Below are 16279 nucleotides of genomic sequence, written 5' to 3'. Positions count from 1 at the left end.
CTAATGGAGGAGTAGATTACATCTATCATCCTAATGGAGGAGTAGATTACATCTATCATCCTAATGGAGGTGTAGATTACATCTATCATCCTAATGGAGGAGTAGATTACATCTATCATCTATCATCCTAATGAAGGTGTAGATTACATCTATCATCCTAATGGAGGTGTAGATTACATCTATCATCTATCATCCTAATGGAGGAGTAGATTACATCTATCATCCTAATGGAGGAGTAGATTACATCTATCATCCTAATGGAGGAGTAGATTACATCTATCATCCTAATGGAGGTGTAGATTACATCTATCATCTATCATCCTAATGAAGGTGTAGATTACATCTATCATCTATCATCCTAATGGAGGTGTAGATTACATCTATCATCCTAATGTAGGTGTAGATTACATCTATCATCCTAATGGAGGTGTAGATTACATCTATCATCCTAATGGAGGAGTAGATTACATCTATCATCCTAATGGAGGAGTAGATTACATCTATCATCCTAATGGAGGTGTAGATTACATCTATCATCTATCATCCTAATGGAGGTGTAGATTACATCTATCATCCTAATGGAGGTGTAGATTACATCTATCATCCTAATGGAGGAGTAGATTACATCTATCATCCTAATGGAGGTGTAGATTACATCTATCATCCTAATGGAGGAGTAGATTACATCTATCATCCTAATGTAGGTGTAGATTACATCTATCATCCTAATGGAGGTGTAGATTACATCTATCATCCTAATGGAGGTGTAGATTACATCTATCATCTATCATCCTAATGGAGGTGTAGATTACATCTATCATCCTAATGGAGGAGTAGATTACATCTATCATCCTAATGGAGGTGTAGATTACATCTATCATCCTAATGGAGGACTAGATTACATCTATCATCCTAATGGAGGAGTAGATTACATCTATCATCCTAATGGAGGTGTAGATTACATCTATCATCCTAATGGAGGTGTAGATTACATCTATCATCCTAATGGAGGTGTAGATTACATCTATCATCCTAATGGAGGAGTAGATTACATCTATCATCCTAATGGAGGAGTAGATTACATCTATCATCCTAATGGAGGTGTAGATTACATCTATCATCCTAATGGAGGAGTAGATTACATCTATCATCCTAATGGAGGTGTAGATTACATCTGTCATCCTAATGGAGGAGTAGATTACATCTATCATCTATCATCCTAATGGAGGAGTAGATTACATCTGTCATCCTAATGGAGGTGTAGATTACATCTATCATCCTAATGGAGGAGTAGATTACATCTATCATCCTAATGGAGGAGTAGATTACATCTATCATCCTAATGGAGGTGTAGATTACATCTATCATCCTAATGGAGGAGTAGATTACATCTATCATCCTAATGGAGGTGTAGATTACATCTATCATCCTAATGGAGGAGTAGATTACATCTATCATCCTAATGGAGGACTAGATTACATCTATCATCCTAATGGAGGAGTAGATTACATCTATCATCCTAATGGAGGAGTAGATTACATCTATCATCCTAATGGAGGAGTAGATTACATCTATCATCTATCATCCTAATGGAGGAGTAGATTACATCTATCATCTATCATCCTAATGAAGGTGTAGATTACATCTATCATCCTAATGGAGGTGTAGATTACATCTATCATCTATCATCCTAATGGAGGAGTAGATTACATCTATCATCCTAATGGAGGAGTAGATTACATCTATCATCTATCATCCTAATGGAGGTGTAGATTACATCTATCATCTATCATCCTAATGAAGGTGTAGATTACATCTATCATCTATCATCCTAATGGAGGTGTAGATTACATCTATCATCCTAATGTAGGTGTAGATTACATCTATCATCCTAATGGAGGTGTAGATTACATCTATCATCCTAATGGAGGAGTAGATTACATCTATCATCCTAATGGAGGAGTAGATTACATCTATCATCCTAATGGAGGTGTAGATTACATCTATCATCCTAATGGAGGAGTAGATTACATCTATCATCCTAATGGGGGAGTAGATTACATCTATCATCCTAATGGAGGTGTAGATTACATCTATCATCCTAATGGAGGTGTAGATTACATCTATCATCCTAATGGAGGAGTAGATTACATCTATCATCCTAATGGAGGAGTAGATTACATCTATCATCCTAATGGAGGTGTAGATTACATCTATCATCCTAATGGAGGAGTAGATTACATCTATCATCCTAATGGAGGAGTAGATTACATCTATCATCCTAATGGAGGTGTAGATTACATCTATCATCCTAATGGAGGAGTAGATTACATCTATCATCCTAATGGAGGTGTAGATTACATCTGTCATCCTAATGGAGGTGTAGATTACATCTATCATCTATCATCCTAATGGAGGTGTAGATTACATCTATCATCCTAATGGAGGTGTAGATTACATCTATCATCCTAATGGAGGAGTAGATTACATCTATCATCCTAATGGAGGTGTAGATTACATCTATCATCCTAATGGAGGAGTAGATTACATCTATCATCCTAATGGAGGTGTACAGTCGTGGCCAAAAGTTTTGAGAATGACACAAAAAAGTCTGCTGCTTCAGTGTCTTTAGATATTTTTATCAGATGTTACTATGGAATACTAAATTATAATTACAAGCATTTCATAAGTGTCAAAGGCTTTTATTGACAATTACATGAAGTTGATGCAAAGAGTAGATATTTGCAGTGTTGACTTTTATTTTTCAAGAATTGCAATTCATCTGATCACTCTTCATAACATTCTTGAGTATATGCAAATTGCCATCATACAAACTGAGGCAGCAAACTTTGTGAAAATTAATATTTGTGTCATTCTCAAAACTTTTGGCCACGACTGTAGATTACATTTATCACCCTATTGGAGGAGTAGATTACATCTCACATTCCAGTGTTCAAATTTGTAAACAAGGCTGCATGGGATTTCTCTTAATGCGACTCCGTGCAGCCAATGACAGTGCCAGTTTTTATGTGTATGCCAGGTGCCACTTGTGGATTTAACAGCCCTAATGCAGTTCCACCTTTGACACAACTAAATGACCTGGATTTCACCTCGTTGACATTAAAGTATATAGTGCAAGTGATCAATGCCGTTCGAGATTCTGTGCAGATTAATACAGACAACCCTGAACACTTTCTATGATTACATAAGAAGACATTTATTGTTACAGTAACCTCAAAATGTGGCCATGGACGTGTTACTTATTACTCTGTGGAAATCTAATGTACAAGAATAAATACTTGTACATTAGTTTGTAAGATAGTTAATAGCTTAATGTTAGGTGGTCTTACAAAAGTAATATTAAATTGTGAGTCTTGATTAAATTCCACTTTGTCTACAAATTAATAATTAATGTTGCATTCACATCTCCATCTCAACCAAACATCTCAGTTCAGGTCTAAATCAAACTTTAAAGGATGATTTGATTTAGTCATTTTTTAACTTTGATTTTTGGTTGAGAGACTTGAGATGGAGACATGAATCCAACATTTAAATTTACTAACTTGTGGATTCCATTTGAAAGATACCAAACCTTAAAACACTAGGCCTATATGTATTGTCTATTTTTAGTTTAATCCTGGGTTAAATTTAAACAATAGCTGTTGATGACTTCCCATCAACAGCATCATTGATAATCGAATTGATAAAGTATGGTTCCATTTCATTTGCTCTGTTAAACCTTTTGGAATGACTTTGATAGCAACGCAACAGTGAATCTATTAAGTGGAGATTTCTCAACAACCATTTGGTGACAGCCTGTGGCAAATATGGAAGCCCAGTCGGGCTTGGTTAAAACCCTGGATGGGGGACCAAAGGGTAGCTGTAGGTAGATCAACTCTCCAGTAGGAGGTGCTGCCCGGCCTATTGTTTTTTTCTGATAGAGGATATTACGTTCAAGATCTGATGTTGTTTCAAAGGCACAAATTCAACATATTATACGCAAGGTTTGTCAGTGTTGAAAATGTTACCATGTTGATGTAATCCTGTAGTTGAATTTTCACCTTAAAAAACGTTTGTTAATAACTTTTTTCAAATCCAATGTATTTTCCATGTAACAATACATTGACAAATGATGTTGAAACAATGTTGATTTAATAACCAGTTTGTGCCCAGTGGGTAGTTATATAGGCCGTGACAGTACCAAACTGCCATTCTATTATGTAAGGAGGGAACATTGTGGGAAGCAACCCAGATGTCTAGAGAGACATCTTAGTGGTAGGGGGCTCTGAGAAAATGTCAATAAGTATTGTAACATTTGTTTTGGAACAAATTGTTCACAATAAAACCACCCTCTGTCGTCCAACAGGAAGAAGCTGGCCCAGCGTCTGCAGGAGGCTGAAGAGACCATCGAGGCAGTTAACGCCAAGTGCGCCTCCCTGGAGAAGACCAAGCAGAGGCTGCAGGGAGAGGTGGAGGACATGATGATTGACGTTGAGAGAGCTAACGCAATGGCCTCCAACCTTGACAAGAAGCAGAGAAACTTTGACAAGGTGAACATGAATAAACCTCACCCTAGGGTAATATTTTCTGTCTGCTATTGGATCAGTTGTAGTATAATTGTACCATATTCCTGATTCAAAACTCCATCAATGAGTTCTAATGAAAATCCTATGGATTTCCCTAGGTTCTGTCAGAGTGGAAGCAGAAGTATGAGGAGGGTCAGGCTGAGCTCGAAGGAGCTCAGAAGGAGGCTCGCGCTATGAGCACTGAACTCTTCAAGATGAAGAACTCCTACGAGGAAGCTCTGGATCATCTGGAGACTCTGAAGAGAGAGAACAAGAACCTGCAACGTGAGCATCTGACAGCAGTTATATTTTGCTCATGTTTGACTAGTGTTGTAAAAATGGAGGGAGCTTTAACCATCAAAATTACACTAAATTACTATTACACCATCTCTGAGTATGAAATTATATTTTTTATACTCGTGACCATGTTCCTTTGAACAACCCAAGGAAGTGGAGGGCAATTATATTTGCAAGACCATATGAAGTGCTGTTAATTATTTATCTGTTATTATGATTCAATGTCAACTTCAGTGCATTGGTAATATCCACACAAAAAATAATCTCTCAAGTCTAAACTGCTCCTGTGTTTGTGTGTGCAGAGGAGATCTCTGACCTGACTGAGCAGATCGGAGAGACTGGCAAGAGCATCCATGAGCTGGAGAAGGCCAAGAAAACCGTGGAGACAGAGAAGTCTGAGATCCAGACGGCTCTGGAGGAGGCTGAGGTACAAACTACAGCTGTTTGATGGGAAAAGCAGTGTTACACGAGCCAATGCTAGCTACAGTCCAATGATCCCTGTATTGGTGTTTATTGTAGTCATATATATTTAATTGCTGGTGTTATTCACATCCAAATGTATTGAAATCAAATCTCCTGACTGCTTCTCCTTGTCCAGGGCACACTGGAGCACGAGGAATCCAAGATTCTGCGTGTGCAACTGGAGCTGAACCAGGTCAAGGGTGAGGTGGACAGGAAGCTGGCTGAGAAGGATGAGGAGATGGAGCAGATCAAGAGGAACAGCCAGAGGTTGACTGACTCCATGCAGAGCACCCTGGACTCTGAGGTCAGGAGCAGGAATGACGCCCTGAGGGTGAAGAAGAAGATGGAGGGAGACCTGAATGAGATGGAGATCCAGCTGAGCCACGCCAACCGCCAAGCTGCCGAGGCCCAGAAACATCTGAGGAACGTCCAGGGACAGCTAAAGGTAAGGGGAATGGGACATCAGGCTCAAACATCTGAGGAACGTCCAGGGACACCTAAAGGGAATGGGACATCAAGCTCAAACATCTGAGGAACGTCCAGGGACAGCTAAAGGTAAGGGGAATGGGACATCAGGCTCAAACATCTGAGGAACGTCCAGGGACACCTAAAGGGAATGGGACATCAGGCTCAAACATCTGAGGAACGTCCAGGGACACCTAAAGGGAATGGGACATCAGGCTCAAACATCTGATGAACGTCCAGGGACAGCTAAAGGGAATGGGACATCAAGCTCAAACAGCTGAGAATGGGGAGGGATTTGTTTGTGAACCTTTAAAAAAGGCTTGAACCAAGGAATTTAAAATATTGAATAGATTGGACTAATATACTGTAGAAATTTAGGGATATTGAGGAAATTCTTACCAATAATTTTTTTTTATCACCGATCCTATCACCTCTACTTCCACAAGTCCTAATAAACCTGTCATTATGAACCCCAGGATGCCCAACTGCACCTTGATGACGCCGTCCGTGCCTCAGAGGACATGAAGGAGCAGGCAGCCATGGTGGAGCGCAGGAACGGTCTGATGGTGGCTGAAATCGAGGAGCTGAGAGTTGCCCTGGAGGTGACAGAGAGAGGCCGTAAAGTGGCTGAGACTGAGCTGGTAGACGCCAGCGAGCGTGTTGGGCTGCTGCACTCCCAGGTACAGGTCAAAATCAATTTCTTATGAAACTCAACCAAACATACCATTTACACAGTGCTTGCTTTTATATGTCGTAACTTCTGCCTTATGACATATAAGTTATCTTGAGAGTCAAACAATTTGTCTTGTTTCCTCCAGAACACCAGCCTTCTGAACACCAAGAAGAAGCTGGAGACTGACCTGGTGCAGGTGCAGGGAGAGGTGGATGATATCGTCCAGGAAAGCAGGAATGCAGAGGAGAAGGCCAAGAAGGCCATCACTGATGTGAGTTCTTATGATCTATTGAATTACATCAACTTCATTTGGCCCCAATGGTAACGGTAGTATTGGCTGAGCCTCAAGGCATCCCAGTTTGAGGCAACGTCGATTCTAACAGCCTCATAAATACATTTAATCTACAGTGCCTTCAGAAAGTATTCATACCCCTTGACTAATTCCACATTTTGTTGTGTTACTGCTTGAATTCAAAATGGATTAAATAGATTTTTATCTCACCAATCTACACACTATACCCCATAATGACAAAGTGAAAACATGTTTTTAGGACATTTTGTTAAATGAAATACAGATGTCATTTCCATAAGTACCCCAATCCCACCCCTGAGTCAATACTTTGTAGAAGCACCTTTGACAGTGATTACAGCTTTGATTCGTCTTGGATATGTCTGTATCAGCTTTGCACATCTGGATTTGAGGATTTTCTCCCATTCATCCTTGCAGATTTTCTCAAGCTCTGTTATTAAGTTCTATGGGGACTGGATGTGAACAGAAGTTTTCCACAGATTTTCAATGGGATTCAAGTCTGGGCTTTTACTGCACTTTCACATTCTTGCTCTGAAGCCATTCCAGTGTTGCTTTGGCTGTATGCTTGGGGTCATTGCCACATTTTTGCCGTAGTCTACGGTCACTGGCACTCTTAGTCAGGTTTACATGTATTTGGCTCCATTCATGGTTCCCTCTATCTTTACCAGTCTCCCTGCCGCTGAAAAGCAGCCCCATAGCATGATGCTGCCACCACCATGCTTCACAGTAGGGATGCTGCCACCACCATGCTTCACAGTAGGGATGCTGCCACCACCATGCTTCACAGTAGGGATGGTGATAGAAGGGTGTAATAGCACTTTGCATTCAGGCCAAAGAGTTATATTTTTGTGTCAGAATCTTTTACCTTATGCTCACAGCCGTTCATGTGCCTTTTTTGCAAACTCCAGGCGTGCTGTCATGTGCCTTTCTCTCAGGAGTGGCTTCCATCTAGACTGACGTAGGGGATAACCCTGGACAGGGCCAACCAGGCAGGACATAACCCCACCCACTTTGCCAAAGCACAGTCCCCTCACCACTAAAGGGATATCAACAGATCACCAACTTACTACCCTGAGACAAGGCTGAGTATAGCCCACTAAGATCTCCTCCAACGAACAAGCCCGAGGGGGGCGCAAAACACTCAAGTGACGCACCCCTCCTAGGAACGGCATGGAAGAGCACTAGTAAGCCAGTGACTCAGCTGTCACGTTCCTGACCTGTTTTCCCTTGTTTTGTATTTATTTAGTATGGTCAGGGCGTGAGTTGGGTGGGTTGTCTATGTGTGATTTTCTATGTTGGGATTTTGTGTTCGGCCTGGTATGATTCTCAATCAGAGGCAGCTGTCAATCGTTGTCCCTGATTGAGAATCATACTTAGGCAGCCTGGGTTTCACGTGTGTTTTGTGGGTGTTTGTCTACCGTGTTTTCACCACACGGTACTGTTTCGGTTTTCTGCACTTCGTTTATTGTTTTGTATTTCAGTGTTCAGTTTCGGTTTTAATAAATCATCATGAGCACGAACCACTCTGCATATTGGTCCGATCCTTCTCGCCTCTCCTCGTCCGATGAGGAGGACGAAATAGACTATCGTTACATCAGCCCCTATAATAGGGTCAGAGAATCCCAGTGGAGAGAGCTGAGCAGGCCAGGCTGACACAGCAAAGGATAGCACTGCAGTGATATGATCAAGATTTTAGCAGCCATATTTCAAATCAAATCACATTGTATTAGTCACATGCGCCGAATACAACAAATGTAGACCTTACAGTGAAATGCTTACTTACGAGCCCCTAACCAACAATGCAGTTAAAAAAAATATGGATAAGAATAAGGAATAAAAGAAACAAGTAATTAAAGAGCAGCGGTAAAATATCAACATCAAGACTATATACAAATGATAACAACAGAGAGTAGCAGCGATGAAAAAGAGGGCAGTGGTTACCTGTAATCCATGGCTTCTGGTTTGGGTATGTACGTACGGTCACTGTGGGGACGACATCATCGATGCACTTATTGATGAAGCCAATGACTGATGTGGTGTACTTATCAATGTCATCGGAGGAATCCCGGAACATATTCCAGTCTGTGCTAGCAAACAGTCCTGTAGCTTAGCATCTGCTTCATCTGACCACTTTTTTATTGATCTAGTCACTGGTCCTTCCCGATACATTTTTTGCTTGTAAGCAGGAATCAGGAGGATAGAATTATGGTCAGATTTGCCAAATGGAGGGCGAGGGCGACCTTTGTATGCGTCTCTGTGTGTGGAGTAAAGGTGGTCCAGAGTTTTTTTCCTCTGGTTGCACATATAACATGCTGATAGTAATTTGGTAAAACTGATTTAAGTTTCCCTGCATTAAAGTCCCTGGCTACTAGAAGCGCCACCTCTAGGTGAGCGTTTTCTTGTTTTTCATACAGATGAAAACTCTCTAGATAGTGTTGTCGTTCAGCCACGTCTATGCACGTCTATCCACGTCTCCGTGAAGTATAAGATATTACAGTTTTGAATGTCCCGTTGGTAGTTTAATCTTCCACGTAGGTCATCTATTTTATTGGCCAAAGATTGCACGTTTGCTTGCAGAATGGATGGAAGTGTTTTTTTTCCCGATTGCTTACGAATTCTCAGAAGGCAGCCCGCCCTCCGGCCCCTTTTTCTCCGCCTCCTCTTCACGTATATCACGGGGATCTGGGCCTATTCCTGAGAAAGAAGTGTATCGTTCGCGTCGGCCTCGTCAGACTCGTTAAAGGAAAAAAAGATAGTAGAGCATTGCAGTAGTTTAATCTAGAAGTGACAAAAATATGGATTAGCTTTTCAGCATAATTTTTGGACAACATGTTTTACATTTTTGCAATGTTATGATGGTGGGAAAAAAGCTGCCCTTGAAATATTCTTGATATGTTCATCAAGAGAGAGATCAGGGTCCAGAGTAACGCCGAGGCCCTTCAGTTTTATTTGAGGTGACTGTACAACCATCATTATTGTTAGTCTGATCAAAAAGCAGATCTCTTTGTTTCTTGGGGCCTAGAACAAGCATCTCAGTTTTGTCTGAGTTTAAAAGTAAAACGTTTGCCGCAGTCCACTTCCTTATGTCTGAAACACAGGCTTCCAGGGTAGGCAATTTTGGAGCTTCACCATGTTTTGTCAAAATGTACAGCTGTGTGTCGTCCCCATAGCAGTGAGTGTTGAAATTGTGTTTTCAAATGACATCACCAAGAGTTAGAATATATAGTGAAAACGATAGTGGTACTAAAATGTTGAAAATTCTAATAATTAGCTGGTTGATAATCTGCATCCAGTTAAATATAACTGAGGTTGGAGCAAAAACCTACAGAACGGTTGGAGAACCCTGGTCTAGAGAGACATACATTAAACAAACTACCATTCCAGGCGGCCATGATGGCTGAGGAGCTGAAGAAGGAGCAGGACACCAGCTCTCACCTGGAGAGGATGAAGAAGAACCTGGAGGTCACAGTCAAGGACCTGCAGCACCGCCTGGATGAGGCTGAGAATCTGGCCATGAAGGGAGGCAAGAAGCAGCTCCAGAAACTGGAGTCCAGGGTGAGTTAACAACAGGGTGGATTGGAGTGGATTGAAAAACAGATTTCTGGATATTTATTTGGGCATGGTGTAATGACTTTTTCTCTCAATAACCCACCTAGATAATGAAAAGCTGCTGTTAACATTACAGATCCCTTCAATTAAAATTGTAAAAGTATATATAGTAGAAGACTATACCTCTGTGTTGCAAAGATTTGTTATGTATGATTTAACCACCTCAAACAAATGCCTATGTTAATTTCTTCTACAAAGGTGCGTGAGCTTGAGACTGAGTTGGAGTCCGAGCAGAAAAGAGGTGTAGATGCGGTCAAGGGAATCCGCAAGTATGAGCGCCGAGTCAAGGAGCTCACTTACCAGGTAAGAGAAAGTGCCTTCTTCACACAATTTACACTAACACAAACAGGTTTGTGTATAAAACTGAGGCAGTGAATCTTTGATTTTGTCCCACAGACTGACGAGGATAAGAAGAACGTTGGCAGGCTTCAGGACCTGGTAGATAAGCTGCAGATGAAAGTGAAGGCCTACAAGAGGCAGGCTGAGGAAGCAGTAAGTCACATGCTGTACTTAGTCAAATACTCTGAAAGCATGCTTTCGAAAAACATATTTTTCCCTCGTTAACTTCATGTAAATATAGTTTAGTTACAGCTGAGATCCACAAAAGGTGAAACACTGGTCGCCCCAGGCGCATTTGTTATTGTTTTTGTTTTGTTTATCAAACAAAGGAGATGAGTATGAAGTGTTGTGGTAAAATAAAATCTATTGTGTGTGCAAGTTAGTGAAACTTGCAACCCCTACCTCTACCCAACAGTGCAGTAGTCAATAATAGTATAACCCTAACACGAGAAATAAACAAGAGGAAAATTATAGATAATTTAAGTCAATGATGTGAAAACAAAAAAAGTTTGTTGTTTTAACAAACATCTTCATTGTCATAAATAACATCTTTGTTGTTGTAATAACATCTTTGTTGTTGTAATAACATCTTTGTTGTTGTAATAACATCTTTGTTGTAGTAATAACATCTTTGTTGTTGTAATAACATCTTTGTTGTTGTAATAACATCTTTGTTGTAGTAATAACATCTTTGTTGTTGTAATAACATTGTTGTTATTGTAATAACGGACTCCAACTTTGAAGTGCTTCTGCACATCAGTCAATATTGACTCAATTGATATTGCAAGTAATTGCTGAAGACATTATGCACATTTCTCAGTGCTACCTACTTAAAGTATAGGGTTAGTATTAATATTAATTTGCTGTCCTGGGGACTGGTCTACTGGTAGTGCCGCCACCCTTGGATCACATATGCCCCTGCAGGCAGTGGTTTGGTCCCCGTTCACCATGCAGGCAGCGGTTTGATCCCCGTTCACACTTTCTCTGCTGTATCATCTAGCTCCCTATTTACAGCACATTGCTATCTGAAGATAAAAAACAAACTTAAAATACTTATTTTTAAAGAATATGAATTTGCTTCCTGAATCTTCAAACAATATAGTGATGTTCTGCTCTCCCTCTCAGGAGGAAGCAGCCAACCAGCACATGTCTAAGTTCAGGAAGGTGCAGCATGAGCTGGAGGAGGCTGAGGAGCGTGCTGACATTGCTGAGACTCAAGTCAACAAGCTCAGAGCCAAGACCCGTGACAGTGGAAAGGTAAAGAGCTGCTGCCTAACCTACACCCGACTCATGTTCAAATATGACCACATCAACTCCACCTATTCTTCAGTATAATTCAAACTGAAATGGAACTTTGAAATTCAAAATAGAAAATCCAAGCTTATCACTGAGCCTTAAATGCTTGATCGATTATATTATTTTGATGTTCATTAATTTTGCATGTTCATTATTAATACCGATCCATTCATTTATTTCTTCCTTCTTACAGGGCAAAGAAGCTTCTGAATAAACAAGATCAAAGTCTCTTAACATTTCACTGTGTTGCATAAAATATGATTTTCATGGTGAAATTGTGAGCATTGATTAAAAACATGTTGGCCAACATATACTTTTTTTTGTCGTGTCTTACTATTATTTAATTATAGGACATGCTATTTTATCAAATTGATTACCTAATGTTTAATTGATTACGTGATTGAATTAAACCATGCCTCAATTAAAGTATTAATAACCTGGGGCACCATGGAAGCATTAATTTATATAGAGCGGTTATCTCCCGAATCCACTCTCTTAAAGATCTGAAGATCTTTTATATCAATAGCAGTCAATTATTAATCGTCACCTCGATCGGTCTCATTCTGATTGTCGTAAGTACTTGGTTATCTTCACGAACTCTAGCTAATAAGTTGAATCAGCCATACACAAATTGGCTTAATTATTTATTCACTGAATACCTAAATAATCACACAGAATGACATATATATATACACAGGATAGATCCCACATCGATTACTAATCATGTCATGAAAAGCCCCTAGTGGGCTAACCCGATATGACGGCTGGTTACACAAGGGAGGGGGGTTGGGTTTGAATGAAAGAGCGGGAAGACTGAGGGACAAAGGGTCTCTATCGGACCTTGAGAAGCTACCGTTAATACAGAATCTTCTGCATTCTAATAACCTCCCATTCGGAAAAGGAAAACGCAAGATATATATTTACTCTGAGCTGCGCTTCGATAGATGGGTCGAAGATGGAAGACTAGTTTACCCAGCAGAGATCACCATTGTCCTTTGAAGAATCTTTCTGGTCGCAGTGTTGTAGAGCAGATACGTTGTAGTACCCTGTTGTTCTTAGGAGATTGTCTGTCCTTTCCTAGGCCACGTACGTTTACAGCTGATAACTCGACATCTAGGATGTATCACTTCTTTAGTGAATAATTGTTCAAAGTTCATACTACTAAGTTGCCATAATCAACTCATGCTGTATTCTGGCTGGTCTAATCGAAATTCCCCATTCCAGCGTGGTGATCGTCACCTCCACGTTGAAATTTGCCCTTTTAAACGTTAGGACAGTAGTCCTAACATTTCTGGAACTAAATGTTAGGGTTAGGGGTTAGGGTTAGGGTTAGGAGGGTTAGGGTCAGGAGGGTTAGGGGTTAGGGTTAGGGTTAGGAGGGTTAGGGTTAGGGTTAGGGTTAGGGTTAGGGTCAAAGAAAAACAGACGAATCTGATATGCACTGGCACAGGCAACCCCTTTAGAATAAATGGTTTGGACTATTGTATAAGATACTTTAAAGACTAAAACCCAAAAAATATATATAAAAAAACATAGGTTTAAAAAAAGACCAGAACCAGGATTTAAGATTATAATCATAAATAAGATAGGTTAAGAACCAGGGATTCCACATTAAAAAAGATAATAAAAGCCAGGGGCTCCGCTCAGGGCTGTAATCTAAGGATTAAAATTAGGCATGAGGGTCTAGGTTAGGGTTAGAAATTAGGGTTAGGACTTAGGAGCTGGGGGTAAAGGTGAGAGTTCAGGTTAGGTTATGGTTAGGGTTAGGATTAGAGTATAGGTCAGGATTAGAATAGGATCAAGTATGGAGGGTTAGGGTTAGGGTTAGAGTATAGGTCAGGAAACATAAGATCAAATATGGGGGAGCAAGGGTTAAGGTTAGGCATGAAGATCTCGGGGTTAGGGTTAGGATTAGGGTTAGGGTTAGGATTAGAGTATAGGTCAGGAAAAATAAGAGCAAGTATGGGGGAGCAAGGGTTAAGGTTAGGCATGAAGATCTCGGGGTTAGGGTTAGGATTAGGGTTAGGGTTAGGATTAGAGTATAGGTCAGGAAAAATAAGAGCAAGTATGGGGGAGCAAGGGTTAAGGTTAGGCTTACAGTAAGGAGAACCACCCAATGAACAAACAAAAAGAATAAATAAATTAATAGCTGAAAAAGACAATCATAAGTGTTAGCAAACAATGGCTATTTAACCATGTACAAATCATACCACACTAAAAGATAGAAGTGCTTTAAATTCAGAAAGTGCTATAGAAATCTCCACAAACAATACATCAATTAAAATCACGCCACACGAGAAAAATTCAAAAGGATATAAAAATAAGTGCCATTGTATTTATAGTCCATATTCAAAAAGTATAAAAATAAATCCATAAATAATTAAATAAACATTTATAATGGGCAGCTCTCCCACCATCCCCCACTACCTCCCCCACCCAATCCTCCATGTCACTGTCCTGGAGAGGCCCCTTCTCATGAGGTAAGTAAGCCAAACTAAATTTAATATTTTTCATTCAGGCCCTTAGGATCTACCGTGTTAAGACGCGCAATCCAAATTCTTTCCATCCCCTGTCGTTGTATCCTGGACCAGCTCCCATTTGTTTCCAGCCCAAAAATACTCAAACCCTCCACTGCATGTAGGCCAAAATGCAAGTACAATACCGTACTCTTATTACCTTTAGCCATATAGTATAAATGTTGTTTTAGTCTGGCAAGTAATGTATTGTTTGTTTCTCCTATATAAATCTTTTGGCACAATTTACACTTGATCCCATAGATCAAGTTTGCAGTGGACAATTCGACCCTCTGTCTTATAGGGAACCCCTGTCCAGAGAAGGCATTAACAATATATTTGGGTCTCCCCAGATATTTATCAAATTTATTAGGTGCCTCTTTCGTCTGGAAGGCAGAGTGGACTAACCTATCTCCGAGATTTTTGTTTCTTCTGTAGGCTGAGATTACTTCCCAGTCTGCCAGCCCTTCCACCGCTTGTTGAGCTTCCCTGAAATTAGACCTCAAGGTCCTATTAAATCCACCCAGGTTCCCAGAGTATGTTATAACAAAGGGTATCAAATTGTTTGTTTTAACTATTTTATTGTAACCCCCTTCCCTGCCAAATAATTCTCCTACCTCTGCCTTTATCCCCCTAAGGAAGCGTTTGGAATATCCCCGTGGCCCCAAAGCTCTAAAAAGGATGGTTGTGGCCTCCTCCACGTGCTCACCCAATGTACAGATTCTATTGAACCGGATCAGCTGAGATTTAATGATCCCTCTAAAGGTATGTTTTGGATGATAACTTGTTTTATGTAGCAGGGCATGCCTATCGGTCTCTTTGAAGAAGACTTTAGTTGCCAATGATTTAGTTAAACCATCTGAACCTCCAAAGAAAACCTGGGTGTCCAAAAATTCTAGTTTTTCCCTTTGTATATTATGAGAAGTTGTAATGGCAGGATGATGTGTATTGAGGGTTTCTAAAAAACACTCAAAATCCTGCATAGAACTCACCCAAATTCCAAAGATGTCATCCAAGTACCTGAGATATAGTAAAGGAAGGGTCTCACATTTAAGAAAAGCTGTCTCCTCCCAAAAACCCATATATAAGTTGGCAAAGGCTGGAGCAAACTTGTTGCCCATGGCAGTGCCATGGATCTGAAGATAAAACTCATCATTAAAATTGAAGTCATTCCTCAAAAGACTTAATTCCAACAGATCTAAGATCTCCTTATCCGGGCGCTGAGGGTCAGGAAACCTATCAAAGGCTTGTTTTACTGCCCGCAGTCCCAAAGAAGTTTCAATGTTTGTATATAATGAGTTAATATCCACAGAGAATAAGAACGCCCCTAGTGGTAGTTCGAGACCTTTAAGTTTGTCAACAAAATCATATGTGTCCTTAACATAAGAGGCATGCTTCTGAGATAGCGGATTAATAAAATAGTCAATATATTCAGCGATTCGATACGATTCCGATCCACAGTCACTAACAATTGGGCGGCCACTAGGGATCTGGAAGGGCACAGACCACTCTTCCAAAGGTTTATGAATTTTTGGAAGAAGATAAAATTGTCGCGGTCGTGGTATCTCAGGGCCCAACAGGTAAGTATATTGTTTGGAAGTAATAAACTGCTTTTCAAGCAATTCCCCCAATATCCCCTTGATCATGTTTTGAGTCTCAGATTGGATAGAGTGGTCTAATAGAACATAATTTTTTGCGTTGTTCAATTGCCTGTTAGCCTCCAACAAATACTGTACTCTGTCCATGATTA

General features: G+C 40.3%; 1 protein-coding gene across 1 annotated transcript in view; it reads left to right on the top strand.

Annotated features, from left to right (window-relative positions):
• Positions 1-12327, top strand: part of LOC139569904 (myosin heavy chain, fast skeletal muscle-like) — a 36305-nt gene extending 23978 nt beyond the window's left edge. Inside the window, exons 29-39 of the mRNA XM_071391228.1 lie at positions 4367-4550; positions 4685-4850; positions 5165-5289; positions 5461-5769; positions 6266-6469; positions 6608-6733; positions 10157-10327; positions 10580-10684; positions 10778-10873; positions 11846-11977; positions 12210-12327. Coding sequence (XP_071247329.1) covers positions 4367-4550; positions 4685-4850; positions 5165-5289; positions 5461-5769; positions 6266-6469; positions 6608-6733; positions 10157-10327; positions 10580-10684; positions 10778-10873; positions 11846-11977; positions 12210-12230 — 1639 coding nt within the window. The 3' untranslated portion in view covers positions 12231-12327. The remainder of the gene's footprint in view (positions 1-4366; positions 4551-4684; positions 4851-5164; positions 5290-5460; positions 5770-6265; positions 6470-6607; positions 6734-10156; positions 10328-10579; positions 10685-10777; positions 10874-11845; positions 11978-12209) is intronic.
• The last annotated feature ends 3952 nt before the right edge of the window (positions 12328-16279 follow it).

Source organism: Salvelinus alpinus, chromosome 3 (genome assembly GCF_045679555.1).
Source record: "Salvelinus alpinus chromosome 3, SLU_Salpinus.1, whole genome shotgun sequence".
NCBI lineage: Eukaryota > Metazoa > Chordata > Actinopteri > Salmoniformes > Salmonidae > Salvelinus > Salvelinus alpinus.
This window is presented reverse-complemented; position numbering and strand designations above follow the sequence as displayed.